This window comes from Diachasma alloeum, unplaced genomic scaffold (assembly GCF_001412515.2).
Source record: "Diachasma alloeum isolate Michigan unplaced genomic scaffold, Dall2.0 Dall_scaffold_00212, whole genome shotgun sequence".
Classification (NCBI taxonomy): domain Eukaryota; kingdom Metazoa; phylum Arthropoda; class Insecta; order Hymenoptera; family Braconidae; genus Diachasma; species Diachasma alloeum.
In genome coordinates this window covers 1,208,763-1,226,678 of record NW_021680377.1, presented here as the reverse complement: position 1 = coordinate 1,226,678, position 17,916 = coordinate 1,208,763, and the positions used below count along the sequence as shown (strand labels likewise).

Sequence of the window (17,916 nt, the reverse complement as noted above, 5' to 3'; positions counted from 1 at the left end):
GGGGGGGGGGGGGGGGGGGGCAAAAAAATGAGAAATTTTAATTAAAGTTGTTAACGCGATAATAAACTCACGAAAACTGCAGATGATTTAATGCGAAATAGAATTCTCAATTAGTGTCTAATCCTTGTTAGGAGTGTTTCCTCGTTAGGAGTGGAGTAATATATCTTGAGTTTATGATTTTCACTTCTTGGCTCGGATTTTTCGGGGAGAGTTCCGCTTGCCGAAGGGTTGAAGTGGCAAATTGCTCAGCCTGAAATTTCACCGGGGTTATACCTAACGAGCGTAAAAGACAACAAATTAAGGAAGCCCTGGAGTTTGCATTTCTCTGGTTGAGAAAATATGTCTGATCTCGGAGTCGTTGAGTTGACTCGTGTATGTACACGGTACATCACTCTGGGTATCAAACCGGGAGATGGAAAACAGTGTCATGCCGAGTGGAAAAGGGAGATGACGTGGCAGACGAATGAAGAAGCCAAGGCTGGTGTGGCTTGGGGCCAGGGCTTTCACCACTATTCTCTCGTGTTCGAGGGGAAAAGGATGAGATTTTTTTCATTTTCCGTGCAATGGGTAACCGCAGTAGAAAGACTGTTGTTTGAAATTAAGACACTTGTCCGCTTTTTTCTCTTTACGTAATAGTTTTGTGTGTTCGTAAGGGTCATGAGGGTTCATAAGGGTCATCAGGGTCAATAAGGTTCACATGTGCCCTTGGGAAATTTGTAAACCTGTTGGACCCTCGTGACCCTTTTTTCCAAGGGTCCCAAGAGTCCCAAAATAAGCAAACAAAGCGACTTAAAAAATGAGTTAATTTTCCCAGTTAACAAATTTCAATTAATTTTTTAATCTATTTTAACCAATAAGGAATTTCATTGAAATTAATGAGTATTCACACCTCTGGTGACCCCCACATCCTGTCTCCTCATTACCATTTGCATTAACCTCAACAAAAAAGTTATAAATTATTTTCATCTCCACGCACACGCACACTCACCGATGAGAATGAGTTATATCCAATAGCTGGAGTTGTTCCGTTGAGCCATAAACAAAAAATATACGATATGTGTTGTAAACCGTGCGGAAAGTATTTCTCCGGACATTTTCATCTGTCAACGTCGCTTTTCACATCCGCAATCCCCCCCCCCAGGTGGAGCTTATTGTACATAAACACGCATTCAGCCGCTGTATTCTGTGCGTATCATCGCACACAACGAAAATCACGTAACATTCACGCCTGATGTGCCCTTTTTTTATGCTTCACTTTATATTCTCATTAATTACACCGAGGGGGTGTGCGACGCACCGAGGCTAGTCACATCGTGTCGTGTGTTGTTACTAGGGCAGTAAAGCTATTTTTTATGCTCTCCCCCAGGTGAAACTCCGGGGAAAAACGCGGATCGACATTATTTTCACGTTTCATTCGAGATGGTGAGCGCGAAAATAGCACTGTGAGAGGTTGAATTTTTAATCTTTCCAGTCGTCGGATGGTGGCCCAGAATTGAAATGGAAATTTGTTTTTCACCCGCGGGGATTTTTCTTTCACCCTCAACTGTTTATCTTGACTTATTTATAAGACGAATTTCAACTTGATTCATTTTTTTGTCGCATTTACTGGTGTTTTTAGGCTCACATTTTAGATTTTTTTCAATTCCACTGGAGTTTCAGGTGATTTTGTCGTTAAAAATTCTAAAGTTCAAGTTTCAGGTTAATTATTCCATGAAAATTAATAGCGATCGGGAAAATTCGACGGTATTTGGGACTGAATATTAATTTTTCGATTGAAAATTCAAATAAATTGGGAAATTCTCGTCCTCCTGCCCCTGAAAAATAGGAATTTCATTGAATTCTCCATGAAATTTGAAATTTCATAATTTTTCCCTCTAAATTGTTATGCAATGTCCCTCTCCGGAAAATTATCTTGAAAAAAAATCGTGAATCGTCCCTAAAATTTCAATTTTTTCCCAATTTCTGTCCAGAAATTCCAATATCTACTTTAAAATACTAGAATAATTCGATTGGTCGGACGCCGAAAATGGGGTAGTAATCGGAAGATTTATGTGCAGGCCACTGAATAATAATTCTCGGGTTATTCAAATTAGGCGTTATAACTTCCCACCTCCGATTCAATTAGACCCGTACTTATTCCACAGTTCGAACATTTTCGAATTGAACATTCTCCCTCCCTCCTTGCTCATCCTAGAGGGATAGGGGCTGAGACAATGTAGTGTCTCCCACTTTGACGCATTCCCTGATACATTCGCACGAGAAAACGACTGACAAATGCATTCGGGGATAAGAGTTGAACTCAAGTTACCGGATGGCTCAATAAATTCTTATCAGAAGTTCGCCAATAGGGGACGGCTACTACATACATTTTCACCCGTGTCTCTCCCGGTCTCTCAGCTCCTTCCGAGTTTCCAGAATCTAAAAGTCTGTAGAACAGCAGAAACTTCAGGAACGAGAATCGACATATCGGTGCTGGAAAATCTTAAGCAAGGAGAATTAACGAAAAGAGAGATAAATAAAATGAAAAATTCATGGTGAAAAAAAAATTAGCTCTTTGAAAACTTTCATTCTGTCCACAAGTGAATTAATTTAATACGACAAAACATCTCTTCAGAAAAACATAATTTTTATCATAAAAAATATCTAAAATTAAGAGACTTATTAAAAAAATTCAACTTAAATTCCTCAATTTCTTTCATCTCTATTGATCGTAAATCTCAGAACAGCTCTCGCAAAATGTAACTCCAACAGCCGTGGGAATCCCGCATTTGCCTCCATAACTTTCTTTCTCAATAAATATAGCTGGGCATCTATCGAGAAATAAAGGAAATTAAAGAATGAGAAAAGAAAAAAACCTGTAGAAACGGAGATTAAGAACACTTGCGTTTCGCCCCGAGACGCAGACGAAAAATCCCTTTGAGAGCAAGACTCCTCGAGTGCCGACAGAATCAACAGAGAAAAAACAATATGACTTCTCAAGTTAGTTCCCTCTGTTTTCAATTTCCCTGGAATAAAATATCCGCCGGCCCCCTGCCGCTGCTGAGAAAATGATGATCTTCTTTTTATTGTTTCGGTTTACGGCTCTCTTCCGTTTTGTTCTCCCTGACCGACGTGTATTCCCCACCATGTGCGCCAAATAGCCCGATCACAAATAAACTTTACGAAGTGGGTGGGGCTGCGGGGGTGGGGGATGAAACAGAGGGTTGGTAAAACCACGTTAACATTACTGAAAGCCCATACGAGAGAGGCTCCTTGGATACGAGCAAAGTTGAGCTGGTTTATCTGGTCGTTTAGTCTTGCACAGAGCAGATGAAGCTACCACCTATGCCCCAAGCTGTTCACAATTCCGCGAAAGATCAGTATTATTGCCTCACCATTGCCACCCCCGAAGCCAAATAAACGGACGATTGCAGGGAATTTCCATTGCAAAAATAAACATTTAAATTGCGAAATAATTTTCCGTGAAATGACATGCTCCAGGAGATACGCGTATTTGACTGAAATTCCTATCGATTAAAACCCCCAGCTCTTGATCTCGACTCCAAATATTTTCTTGCAAAAAGTTTTCCAAGCGATAACGCTCCCGCATACCCACTCCTGCCATCAAAAGCAGCGAAAAGTCGTGTACTCAATTATCCGATAACAATCGAATCCAAATGTGGCTACCATCTTCTGCACGAGCCAAGTGTCTCCCCGGCGTTCGTAAGTTTACAATAAATTGCAAAAGTCGTACGCACGTACCCGAATTTCATTTCCCCCCCCCCACCCACGAAAAGTTTCACCCCTGGGCTGCGACGAATGGTTTATCGCGAGGCAAAATGTTCTTATTCTGTTCCTGTTCTTGCGCTCTGCTGTTCTACTCTGTTTTATCGTGTTTCGGTTCTCTTCGGTAACAACAAGCGTTTGTTTCCTATTTCCCTCCGTCGCATCTCCGTTTTTCATGATTTTTCTTCCCAATGTTTTTCCCAACATTTATGGATGCGATGGTGTCTCTCCATTGTTCCCCCCCGACACCCAGTGAATTTGAATTTTCAAGCCGACTTCGTGTCATTCGAGAGTTGAAAAAAACTCGGTGGAATCTCCCGAGAGAGAAAAATTCTCGGCACCTCATCTCCGCGATTTTGCTTTCCCCACTTTTTCCTCGTTATTCTCATCCTTTTTATTCTCAAAACCTCAATGTTCGTTATGACCCAGCGGTCATATCACAAAAGCCCGAAAACTTTACAACTAATTCCTTCTCTCCTCGTCAGTCTCCTCATTAAAAAAGATTGAATGCACTCGTCGACCTCTCGCGCAACCCCATTGAAAACTTTTCACCGATCCCGTTATATCATCTTACTTTCTTTTATATTGGCTGTAAAAACCTGTCTATTTTCTGTTTATCTTTTATGAATGATATTCATAGTCTCTCGGTGGAAATATATACTCTGAAAATGTGTGATAATACCGAGTTTTACGATTTTTTCGATAAGATATACTGATCCATAAAACAAATATCCGCTCAAATCCCACATTATTCTGTCCGGAATAGCAGGGAAAATGCGTTTAATAAAACAGTATCACGTAATTACGGGAAAATTCGCGGTGGATACAGTTATTTTCCGTCGCTTCTGGATGAGATATTGCAAATGTTTGGTGCGAGGGACATGAACAGATGTGTGCATCTTTTTTTAATGAAACATTCGGTTATTGGGGTGAAATTCAAATTGTATGAATGCATTTTTATTCGCGTGTAGTGGTTTATTCATTTTGTATGCGCTGTTATGAAAATTCGAGTAGTAATTCTCACGAGGGGGACATTTAGTTCGATTTGGGAGGGAAAAATAAGGAAATTTATAATTTTTTATGGAATAATTCCATGAACATTCCATTTTTGTATTTTTGATAACAAAAATCCTTAAAATTCCACTGAGACTGATAAAATTTTCATTCACATGTAATGAATTATTCATTTTGCAGGCGTTGTTATAAAAATTGACTAGTAATTCTCACGAGGCGGACATTTAATTCGATTTAAGAGGAAAAAATTATGGAATTTAAGATCTCATTGAACATTCAAGAATATATTTCCCCGATTTTTATGAATTTTAGTGGAACAATTCCATGAAGAATTCCACTGAGACTTTAATAAAAATTTCATTCACATGTAGGGAATTATTAATTTTATATGCGCTGGTATAAAAAATTGACTAGTAATTCTCACGAGGGGGACATTTAATTCAATTTAAGAGGAAAAAATACCGAACTTAAGATTGAATGGATCAATTCCCTGAAATTCTCGTTTTCAATACCAAAATTTCCACAACTTCACTGAGACAACAATAAAAATTTGAACTGAAGAGTTCCATTCGCATCGCATTCCCCGCCTTTAATACCCACATGCAAATAAACCGCCATAAACTTTATCTGCCAGACGTATTCCAGAAATGTGCAATAATCCCAAGTTCTGCTTTCCTAAATTCGATAACTCATCGCATAAAAGGACTGCCCCATTGCGCCCTCATTATTTCCCCAGAATTGCCGCCGAACAGCATCGCCATTCGCCCCCGGAATCTCCCAAGCTAAACCCGAAATTTCTCATTTTCAGATACGACCAAAATAGCGGATATCAGAGTAGGATCTGAAGGATCTTTTGCCGTTTGCCGGAGGCGATTTACCTCAGCAGCCCCGAAAAATCGATAGTTAAGATGCAAATGACAAGGACGCTGCTGCAAGAGCCAGGATGGAAATTAGAGAGAAAGGGATCAGAATTGTTTCTCCGTCGTGACAGTTCTCACCCAAAGGCGACTCGCGTTTGCTTCAGATGTGACGTCGAAGTGCGGGAGTACGAGAGAGACGAGGACTACGGAATCGATAATGAACAGAATGAGATGGCAGCGAGTCCATTGGCAATGTGTGCCAGTTGTCTGGCAGCACTTTGTGTCACTGTCGTGCTACCCTGGCTCTTCATTGGCGGTTAAATCAGACGAGTGGACGCAACGGTGGATCACCAGAGCCGCCAGACCGCCTCGATCCAATGTTACTGTCAATCCCATTTTTCCTTTATCCATTTTTCCATGGAGACTCGCTGAGGATTAAAGCAAGTGTGTGATGAATGACGTGGAGAGAACGTTTTTATAAGAGTGAAATGATGTTAAAGAATCGGAGACGGAGAGAGTGCTTAGGGGTATACTGTGAAAAGTATTTTTTTCAGGAATCGAATGAAATCATACTTCAAAGGTAAAGGGAGTTGAGAGCGCGGCAAGAGCGAGGGAGACTACTCCGATATTTCTATTTGTATTTTTTGAGGGGAAAATATACCTGTATGAAAATGCCGGATCATCCTCAGCGCTCATCGCATATTTTTCAATTTCAATCTTGAATTTTTTAGCTGTCGCGTTTGGAAAATGTTTGGGTTTTTTTCGGGGAGATTCGGCTGAAGGATCCGCGGTTCAATCAAAAAATTTCAGGGGAATCGAAAGATGAAAAATTTCAGAGAGAAAGAGATGTTTTGTTTAATGGGTTGAACAATTGAAATTGAATGTCTGGGAATATTCTTGAGTATCGATTGTACATAGTTACTAATTGATTGAAACCTGCTATTCGCAGGAGCATATTTGTGGGCTTCATTGATACCGTCGTTCACTCCTCCCTCGTACAACAAATGCATGCAAATGCATTTGCGATGAGATAATTGCCAATTATATTATCATTCAGGTAGGCTTTCAACATCGACAAACAGTTGTGAGATTCCAAAGTAATGCATAACATTATGCACTGTAATTTTATTGATACGCAATATTTGTTCATGTTTTTTTATGGAATAAAATTTTATTGTAATTAAATTACGTGTGCGTTGTAATTTTCCCGTTGCGCTCGCTGTTTATTCGGTTTTTTTTTTTTTCGAACATCAACGCTCACATTTTATCGCTCTGATCGAATAGTCCTGCGGGGATTCATCGATTTTATGCCTTTGACCTCAAATTGGTATTAAAACGAGGGATGAAAATAAAATAACACGGCTGTTATTCCCGCCACGCAACCAATTCGGCTCGAAAAAAATAACGAAGGCGGACGATTTGAATTTTGTATTCATCCGGAGTCCATTTAGAAAATTAAACGCGACGTTATTTGCTCGGGTGTTGCCAGTCAGACAGGGTCACTTGAAAAATTGATTCGGGGAATTATAAATAACGAGGAGAGCAAGTGTGCAATATTCTACTTTCAACGACTTTTAATGGTGGGAACATGAGAGAGCGAGCGGTTTCGTCGAGTCAGCAAAATGCATAATGACAACTAGCTCTGTGACCGACTAATTATGCGCAATGATGATTGACGAAACTGCGTGGGGATGGGAGGAAAGTTTATTTGAATACAATTGAGGATGGCCGAGTATCTTTTGCAGTTTGCTACACGCCACACTTTAGTGTTAGAAATTTTTTTAGAATTCAGTGATAGTTGCAGTTGAATTCTCAATGATTTTAATTTGAATTCAGTTTGAGATTGAATCGTTCATGGAATCGTTGAGCTAAATTTTTCAAATTAATTAATATTTTTCATTACGTGGACCTGAAAATTACAGTTCAATTTTTTCGATTTTTCGATAACAAAATACATGAACATTTCGTGTGAAAGAGTGATTGTTAAAAATTTCAAGATTTTTAATTTGAAATTTCGGGAGGAATTTTCTGTGAATAGATTCAACCACTTTTAATCATCAAATTTGTCAATTAAATTGCGTGAGAAAACTTTCCAATTTTTTCAGTTTTTTAAAACGCTTTCCAACGGTTTAATATCGAGATTTAAATTCAGACCTGCAAAGTTTAAATAATAAAATGATTATGAAATGTCCGGAAACTGGGTCAAATGGGGCTGAAATGAAAGCTCTGATGTTACAAAATCGTTGAGTTGATTTTATAATCAATATTGCATTCACTCGCTGCTTCGTCATCTCGTTCGAAGACCCCCAAAATACCTCTCCAGCCATAAAAAAATGTCTAGTATCAGTGCCCCTGTCACACCGCACCTCCCACGAAGATAACCGAAACGGTTTCGCAAAACGCCCGAGTTATTTGCATTTTATTCCCTCCGTTTTTATCGACATCGGCATTCCCGAAGGAGCCGAACAATCAAATCCCTTTTGATATCACGCTCCATGAGACTCCGCAACTCTTTCCCCGCGTCTACACGATTTTTTTCATCCCGAGAAATCCTCTCAGCGTTGATTGCTGCATTTTCTGAAAGATGATCCATTTTTCCGCAGCCGACAATTCCCGATGAATTTAAATCCAAGTACGGGAGGGCCATAACGAATCCGCTTGTGCTGGCTAATCAGCTCGGCTATTCGTCGTACAGAAATCAGCGGTGAGGAAAGAGTCAACGAAAATTCAATTAGCCTGCTTCGTTAGGAGCATCTTCACGTTGTATCGTGTTATTCAAGTTGTGTCAAGTGACGAGGAACAAATGATTTAGCTGTTTGGTTACATGGTAATGTTTCCAACTAAACTCATTTCAAAATTGCTTGAAATAATTAATGAATGCGATGAAATCAATTTGAAGTCACGTGATGCCGTGTGAAAAAAATATGCTCCCGGCGCACAACATATATATATATGAGGCTATATGGGGCTATATGAGGTGATATATAGCCCCTCTTACACGAAGCAAGACTTTGTTTCATTTGTTCCTCCTAAGGAATCATTTGTTACTCGTTTGTTCGTCCTGAAAACACTGCTGTCGTCACGAATCATTGCCATCTTTGACTATTTTCTTTCAATTGATGATCAGTCAATGAAAAAAAAAAATTCTCGCAATTTTTCAATAAAATAAATAAGTAAATAATAAATGAATAAATACATTCGCGAATATATATTTTTTTCAAGCGATAGATCCCGGAATTCACTCGAACATTGAATGTTCCTTTGACGGGTGAGTGACAGGGATTTAAAAAATTCATTGGTTTTATATCGAAGCTAAATTTGATCAGTGTTACACCACTTCCGCTTTGAGTCAGTTACAAAATACCCGACCAATCCCAACGAACATTGAATTCCGATACAATTGAATTTCATGAAATTTCAAGCAGCGTGGGAGGCACATTCGTAATTCATCGGAGAACCTTCATCCAATTGATTTTCCCCATTCCTCTGTTATTACTACACCCACACAACTGTTATTAACGAGGTAATAAAGGTCTCCCAGCGACGACATATTATCTGCGGTTGAAATTGATTTTAGCACGCGATGAAATTGGGTTCCTACCGTTCTGGACAGATCGCTGGCAATTATGCTCAATTTATAGCAATTTGTGCGAATTGAATTTGCCGCGTGACATCTGAATGTTGTTGAGGGAACTCTGTCAAAAATCCAGAGACAGAAAATTGCGACGTGAAGTTTCTAGTTACCGGACGTCGATAAGACCCTCTGGGAGACTCTCTCGATTGCCGACAGTTAGGAGAGCGAGGCTAGACCTCTCGGTTCCTTCAGCTCCCGCTAGAAACTCCAGAATCACGCGGAAACTCACTATTATCAGATGATAATGTATCTAGCGCGTTGATAATCAATTTCCGGATGAAAACCAATTCCAATCATTTGGGAATAATTTGGGATGGGTTAGAAATGGAATTTTACAGTTTAGGAACTAATGGTTTATTTTTAATTTAATACTTTTTATATGGCGTATAGTCAGCAGGTGGGATCATCAAATGTTGATCGGACCTGCAAAATCGTTTGGGAAGGCAAAAAACCTCGATTTGAAGTTTGGGAATTAATTTTTATTTTTTAATTGATTTTTCTCCTTTATTTAATTATGACATGAATTGACGAACTGGCGAGATGACAGGTCTCTTGAAGACACCTGTTTTGCCAGCGGAGTAGTAAAACTAGAGCCTGAAATTCAATAATTAATATATATTTAATTGATTAATTTTATTAATTTTATTAATTTTCTTCTATTTTTTTTTCAGCTCCCGGACCCGAACAATCTCGACAAGAAGGTGAGTCCTTTCACCAATAAAATTTTTGAATTCTACTTTATCATGAAATATCTTGATTTTCTTGAGACCCATCCGTGTAACCAATCACATCTCGAGATTTTCCCGGCAATTTCGTTTTCTCGATGCCGATTGGTTCCGCGGGTTCGTCTCCGTGCGGATTCCGTTCCACGGGCATTCCCCTGGATTTTAGCCGCCACTACCTCGCGTGTAGCGAAACGAAACCCCGTGGGCGTATCGAAAGATCGTAAACAAGTGCGATACACAGGTCCGTCGTTCGCGCCGGAACAATGGGCGTCTGTTACTCTCCTCTCACGAAAAAAAAAAAACAGAAAAATCCGCGGACATGCACCCGCAGAATACAGTGTCCGCGGAGCGATGCGAAAAAACGTATCATTATTTAGTGCCGCTTCGACCTGATTCGACGTAATGGCTACTGAGGCCCGGTTAATCACGTAAGAGGATACGCGGAGAGAAAGGCTGGATAAAAATTATTTAAAAATAATCTAGAAATGAATTCCACTCGCACTATTTAGAAAATTACTCCTGAAATTTCAAGGAAAAAATCTTGAAATTTTTAACAATCACTCACTCACACGAAATTTTCATGTATTTTGTTATTGAAAAATCTGTTGAATTCTGAGGTATTCAATGGAATTGCCATTTTCGGGTCCAAATGATAATGAAAATTATTAAATTATTAAATGAAATTATTTAATAATCTCATAATTGAATTTTCATAATAATTTAATAATTAATTATTATGAAAATTAAATTACTATGAAAATATTAAATAATTTGAAAATTTAAGCAACAATTCCCCGAATTTTCCACCTGAATGAGAATTCAAGTGGAACTATTTCTTAACTTTCAAAAAATTTACAACAGTGTGACTTGTTTTTTAAAATTTTCTCCAACCTTTTTCTCCGCGCAGCCGTTGAAAATCAAATGGAATATGTATGCATATTCAGGGAAGCGTCGGAGGCTGTTTCATAGTGCGAAAATTCAGTCTCCATGTATTTTATTCCCCCTGTCATATTTTATTCGATGGCATTTTTTCCTCTCACGATGCACTGTTACTCGAGACGGTGAATATTCTGCCTGTGATATCATTTAATCCTGAAATACCCGAGTATCGCAATACCTTCCCAGTTTTCCTAGGGTATGTTCACAACACAATGGATGGAATTTCGTTTTACAATTGAAATTGAAGCTTTGAGTTTCGCTCGGGAGTTTTCCTCCTATCCCCATCGACAATATGCACTCTTCTCTGCATCCATTCATGAGATGATACTCTCAACTGCACTATTTGGTTAAAAAAACAGAAAGTGCGAATGTTCTGACCTTTATGACCCTCGGGGGCATTAAAATTTAAAAATAGTATAACATTAATAATTTAAATTTGCGATTGATGAGTAAATCATTCTAATTTCGTAAAAGGGATTTTCGATTAATCAAATAATCATCAATCTTCTTACCTAAATTAATGATTACTTAAATAATTAAAAATTTAAGAGTGATATTAAGTAATTGGCGGCTTCAAAATTCCACGGTAATTATGATTTATGAACATGGCTATCCCTGTTCCAACGTGAACATTTCTGAAACAATAACCGAGGGTTGAGAACCCGCAGCTGATACTTTCCCCGCTTGACCCCCAACTCCTCCTATTTCAAAAGAATAGCTGAAAAATAGTGAAATAAATATCACCATATTCTCAGACAATACCGTTGAACACATGAACACAATCTCAGGTTCACTTTATATTCTCACGATGCTCGCAGACATTATGTGCAAATTCGCATGCGCAACGATTTTTCATACCGCACATAGATGTGCATTCACACAGAATGAGAGAGAGAGAAAAGTTTTTCCATTCAGTTCAGGTATTGATAATTCCCCGAGGGCAAGCCAAGATATCTAGAGGACACTCACGCATTTTGTTCGTGAATAGAAACAGCAAAGCTCGTCAGCTAGTTAATTTCGTTGATTTCAATTCTTTTCGTGATAATTCGCTTCAAGATTTTCCGCATTTTAATTTTTACTCGTCAATGCTTCGCGTTCAGCTGGCGCGAGAGAGAGATGCGAGGGAGGAGAGAGGACTATGCGCACACCCAGTCCTCACCGACACACCAGAAAAATGAGCGTATGAATACGTATACATAAGCCATGATCCTCCGTATATGGACGGACTTGGTAAACAACAGTGGTTGCCAAATAGCGGTTCCTATTTATAAACTGAAAATGATTTGCGTAATGAAGGGGACGTGCATACGCGTACAAAAGGCATTACTCAACTCGGCGTGTGTGTCGAGGTGTTTTGGGCGGAATACATAGTTTATGAATCCATTTGGTTTTAGCGATTTTGGCGCCGGCAAGGTGACCTTCCGCGAGGTCACTAGAAATTTTTATGGGAGTGGAGTTTATTGTGAGATATCCGAGGTCGAATCTCGTTATTTCGGGTAAATCGGGAGATAGCGGTTTCCTATTCACGCGATATTATTCATTTTCATCGACTTATGCCGATATACGACGTTGAGGCGTGGAATAAACAAAAGCAGAATTGTGACAACACTGTCCAGTGGGGTCTAGGAGTCTCCCCGGGTTCAGAACCATCTTTAGAGGCATCATCACGCCATTTCTCGAGCCGCTCTTTCATTTGAGCCCAAAAAAACATTCATATCTTGTCTGACATCTTTGCTACAAACTCGGGTCTTCAACTCGGGCTTTCAATTGAAGGCCCGAGTTGTAGACCCGAGTTTGTAGCAGCGATGTCAGACAAGATATGAATGTTTTTTTGGGCTCAAATGAAAGAGCGGGTCGAGAAATGACGTGCTAGAGCCTCTAAACATGACAAATGTCTCTAAAGATGATATCTGTTTTCAATTGAAAAGCAGAGTTGTGACATCATTGTCTAGGAGGACAATGGGGTCTAGGAGTATGTATAGAACATTGGGGTGTAGGAGTCTCCCCTGGTTCAAGACCATCTTTAGAGGCCCTAGCACGCCATTTCTCGACCCGCTCTTTCATTTGAGCCCAAAAAAACATTCATATCTTGTCTGACATCTTTGCTACAAACTCGGGTCTTCAACTCGGGCTTTCAATTGAAGGCCCGAGTTGTAGACCCGAGTTTGTAGCAGAGATGTCAGACAAGATATGAATGTTTTTTTGGGCTCAAATGAAAGAGCGGGTCGAGAAATGGCGTGCTAGGGCCTCTAAAGATGGTCTTGAGCCAGGGGAGACTCCTCCACCCCAATGTTCTATAGACACTCCTAGACCCCATTGCCCTACTAGACAATGTTGTCACAACTCTGCTTTTCAATTGAAAACAGACATCATCTTTAGAGACATTTGTCATGTTTAGAGGCCCTAGCACGCCATTTCTCGACCCGCTCTTTCATTTGAGCCCAAAAAAACATTCATATCTTGTCTGACATCTTTGCTACAAACTCGGGTCTTCAACTCGGGCTTTCAATTGAAGGCCCGAGTTGTAGACCCGAGTTTGTAGCAGCGATGTCAGACAAGATATGAATGTTTTTTTGGGCTCAAATGAAAGAGCGGGTCGAGAAATGGCGTGCTAGGGCCTCTAAACATGACAAATGTCTCTAAAGATGATGTCTGTTTTCAATTGAAAAGCAGAGTTGTGACAACATTGTCTAGTAGGGCAATGGGGTCTAGGAGTGTCTATAGAACATTGGGGTGGAGGAGTCTCCCCTGGCTCAAGACCATCTTTAGAGGCCCCTGCACGCCATTTCTCGACCCGCTCTTTCATTTGAGCCCAAAAAAACATTCATATCTTGTCTGACATCGCTGCTACAAACTCGGGTCTACAACTCGGGCCTTCAATTGAAAGCCCGAGTTGAAGGCCCGAGTTTGTAGCAAAGATGTCAGACAAGATATGAATGTTTTTTTGGGCTCAAATGAAAGAGCGGCTCGAAAAATGGTGGGCTGATGTCTCTAAAGCACTCTAAAGCACGGAGATGAGCGAAATGATAATCCATGAGTTTCTTTCATGTTCATTGAGTTATTATGAGGGTAAATGACGTTAGGTGGGTGAAATAAACAAGGTCGGCTCAATGTTGGCAGAAGACAGGCGCAAGGCTCTTTCGTATTGGCATCTAAACCAATTTTAAGAAAAGGAAAAATGGGTAAACTTTCATTTTAAAAAAATCGTTTCTTTTCATTTGCTGTTATATATCAAATGTCACGGAGTACTCAAGTGCATTATCAAATTGAGGTTAATTGAGAGTCATTTTGCAACAGCTTCTTAACGACTTGACTTGAAAATTTCTGGTTTTCAGGTTCTTCTCATTCGTTTTTCTCTCAATTTAATCTCTCAGATCTGCTGGAATCATTATTTCTGTGAATGAATCGACGCATAACTGATGATTCTGTCGTGAATTATTACAAAGTGGCGTATCAACTTTCACATACTCCAATGAAAAAACCAGAAAAACGTTTGCGGGGAGATCGTGGGATCGGGGCGTCGGTAGTTTGCGCCAACGTTTGTGTATTAATCTCGTAAAAGGTACTTGCGAGTGGTCAGGATTGCAGTTGAGAGTAGGTCAGTGTAGTTATGACCGATAAGAATATTATTGCTCATATTTCGTAGGCAAACATTTGACTTTGGATGAGTCACCTTTGAGTGCCTGTAGATTTCCATTGCTTCGTATCGTACAATTCTATGATCATTTTTACATTGCAAGTCAACGTTTAGTCGGATAAATGAAATTGTTTGAATTAAATAATCAATTTATATGAATAATATTTCACAGATGAAACTTGCAAATAAGTGATGTTTCCTGTTGATTTTGAAATTCTACGACTATTTAAATTTCCGGTAGCGTATTCCGAGGCACGTGGTCAAGGTTACGATGAGCGCTCAATATCAATATGTACATTAACTTTGTTTACACACTCAAGAATTGATTCGGTCCACCGGATGATTCATCAGTAATAAAAGAGCAGAGCGGTGCAACTGATGGAGATAAATTAATCCCTCGAGCAAAAATACATTTCTCCCTTCTTCTCACACCTCTCCTACGTTGATTTCTATCCACGTGCAGAGAGCTGCCACAACTATAGACACATGAATGTTGTTTTCCACGTGTCTCGAACACTTGAGAAATAATCCGGCGCCAGTGTCAATGGCTATAAAAACCGCATCACTCGGGAATTCACCTTTACAATTCATATTTTCTCTTCTCCTTTACGTAAATTTGAATATTTATGAACGACCGGTTTTTGCATTAACGATTTTGTGGACAAGAACGTCAGCGGATGATGAAAAATTGAGGGATTTTTTATCGGATCGATATGCGAATCCCATCGAAGTGATTGAATTCAAGAGAATTTAATTTTATACCATAGTTTGAGTTTATACCATAATTTAAGACATTTTTTTGCCTCAATTCCATTAAGAATTGACCTCATAAGATTTTTTGGTAACTTGTTAATTTTTTTTCCAATTTATTCAAGTTCTGAGGTCATTGAGAGGGTCTCAAGGGCCAAATGAACTCAAATATAGCATCATTACAAGGTCACGAGGGCGTGAAAACCTTAAATATTATTCTACGAAAAAATAGGAAAAAAAATTTACTTGATTCAAGTATATTTTATACTCGAATGGGGGATGGGTGTTTCAATTCGCGGATGATTATTTCGTATGAGCCCGGGTTGTACCAAGCGCTGTCAAGTGTGATGTAAGGGTCAGACACTGAGTGTGAGAATATAAGGGTCAAAAAGTGTAGTATATATATACTTGAATCCCGTGTGTATTCGGAAAAACAAATGGGACATCATAAGATTCAAACAAAAGATCCTCGAGTGAGACGCCTGAGCTCTCGCCTCTGACATTTCCCCCTGCAATAACCTTTTAATGTCTCTGTTTACGCTAGCGTTTGTAATTTATATTCACTAATCCATACATCACGGTTTCCGGCCCTCGAATGATGGGCACACGTAAATCTACGCCCGCGCTATTGCCCCCTTCACACCGTGGCATTATTTTTCATTGGTGATACTTGAATATCATTTGCATATTACCCTTGATTGCGGGTAATCGTCTGACCCGATTTCACATCATTTCTCCTCGCATTATTTTCTTCGTCTCGTGCAATTCCGTCTCCAATCGTCAGCGGTTTATCCTCGATCGCGTGGAAGGCGTTATTTCATTATTAAGAATTCCCCTGATTTCACCTTTTACCGAACATAATTATTTCGGTGCAACTAAACTTGAAATAAAATTGAATAAATTATTGAGCATCAGTTGTCGCTTCTGGGGCGCCTGAATCCCAACGAAGATAACCGAAAAAATGAGAATAGAAAGTGAGACGCTTTTTTCCTCCTCAGCTCTCATCATCTTAGTTCATTAAACCCTCGATGATTGTGCGCTAATTGCTGTTGATTAGAGTTTATCAGTGGCGCGACGTGAGGGAGAGGCAGAGGATAGGAGAGACGTATACGAATCGTTGGGGGAATGAATGCAGACAGAGAGAAAAACGTAATGGTGAAAAAATGCACATAATAAAGTCATCAAAAAATGACTGTGTATTATTTATAACTCAAGGCACTGCATTTATCCTCTGTGGGGATTCTTCTTATCGCTTGGGTAGAAACCACCTGGAGATTTATTGAATAGGCGGTAGATAACGGTGATGTGGCGAGAGGAACAAGACACGTGTAAACATTCGTGAACAAAAAAAAAGCTTAAACATCCTTTTTTTTATTTAAAAAAATTTACAACACTCAGAAAAAATTAAAAAAACACTTTCAATTCAAAAGTTGAGAAAAATTGGGCATTCCCTCAAATAAAAAAAATTCAGCAGCAAAAAACTTGAGAGAATGAGAGTGTAAACCTTCGTGACCAAAAAAAAAATGATTAAACATCATTTTTTTATTAACAAAAATTGAAGAGACTTTCAGAAAAAGATTTAAAAAAACACTTTCATTTTAAAAATTGCGAAAAATGGGGCATTCCCTCAAAAATAAAAACAATTCAGCAAAAAAAAATTGTGCATTTCCTAATGAAAAAAATTTTACAACGAAAAAATTCAAAGGGGGAAAAATGATGTGATAATAAATTTAAGATATACTCGTGAACTATTCATCCGCGTTAAATTCTGCCGATGATAACATTCAAGAAACCGACCCGAGCATTATATAATTGTCTGTTATTGTCGAATTGCAGTAAACCGCTGAATAATACCCACTCCTCCCCCTCTGATGATTAGTCCTCTCCTCGAGAACTCGAGTCTGGTGACCCGTATATAAACGTTATCATTGTCCACGGACGTGCCGCGGCGCACGTTATAAACCACAAACACAGATCCACCCACAAGGCTCTCGTTTAATTTCACACTGGCACACTGCATCGGCCCATACATACGCGCATTGCAATGCGCTCCGCGTTGTGTGCAGTAGATTCTGATAAAAAATACAAAAGTCGTGATATCTGCATCATCAGATCAGCGAGGCGCATCTGCATCGTTTTTTTCTAGAGATTTTTCGCATTTCGAATTTATTTTTATTAAATAAGCTTCATTATTTTTCATTTTCACCACGTTTTAATTTATTGAAGATGAAGAAGATTGAAGATTTATGGAGATGAAATGAATGAAGTGTTTGGAAAAAGAAATGAGACATCAGCATGCAGGGAAAAAAAAAATACTTAATTTGAGTATAAAGTACTCAATCACTACTCAATCAGTACTTGAATCAAGTTTTTTTTTCGGTGATGTCTTAATGTCTCAATTTGAGACCCCAAAAATGACTCGATATCAACCCCTAGTTTTTCCAAAATTATTTTCAAAAATTCCTCAACTCTCAGTCCATTTAAATTAATTATCCTCCAGCTTCAACAGTTTTTCGCTATCATCGCTGACTCAGTGTTTTCCTCATCGAGTACTTCCACCCCTCGCGACAAGATATATGCAATAAATAGCTG

The 17,916-nt window shown here is 39.2% G+C and overlaps 1 protein-coding gene across 1 annotated transcript in view; it reads left to right on the top strand.

Annotated features, from left to right (window-relative positions):
- Positions 1-17,916, top strand: part of LOC107036972 (sestrin-3) — a 100,473-nt gene that overhangs the window by 27,518 nt on the left and 55,039 nt on the right. The window contains exon 5 of the mRNA XM_015255264.1: positions 9,945-9,974. Within this exon, the coding sequence (XP_015110750.1) occupies positions 9,945-9,974 (30 nt within the window). The remainder of the gene's footprint in view (positions 1-9,944; positions 9,975-17,916) is intronic.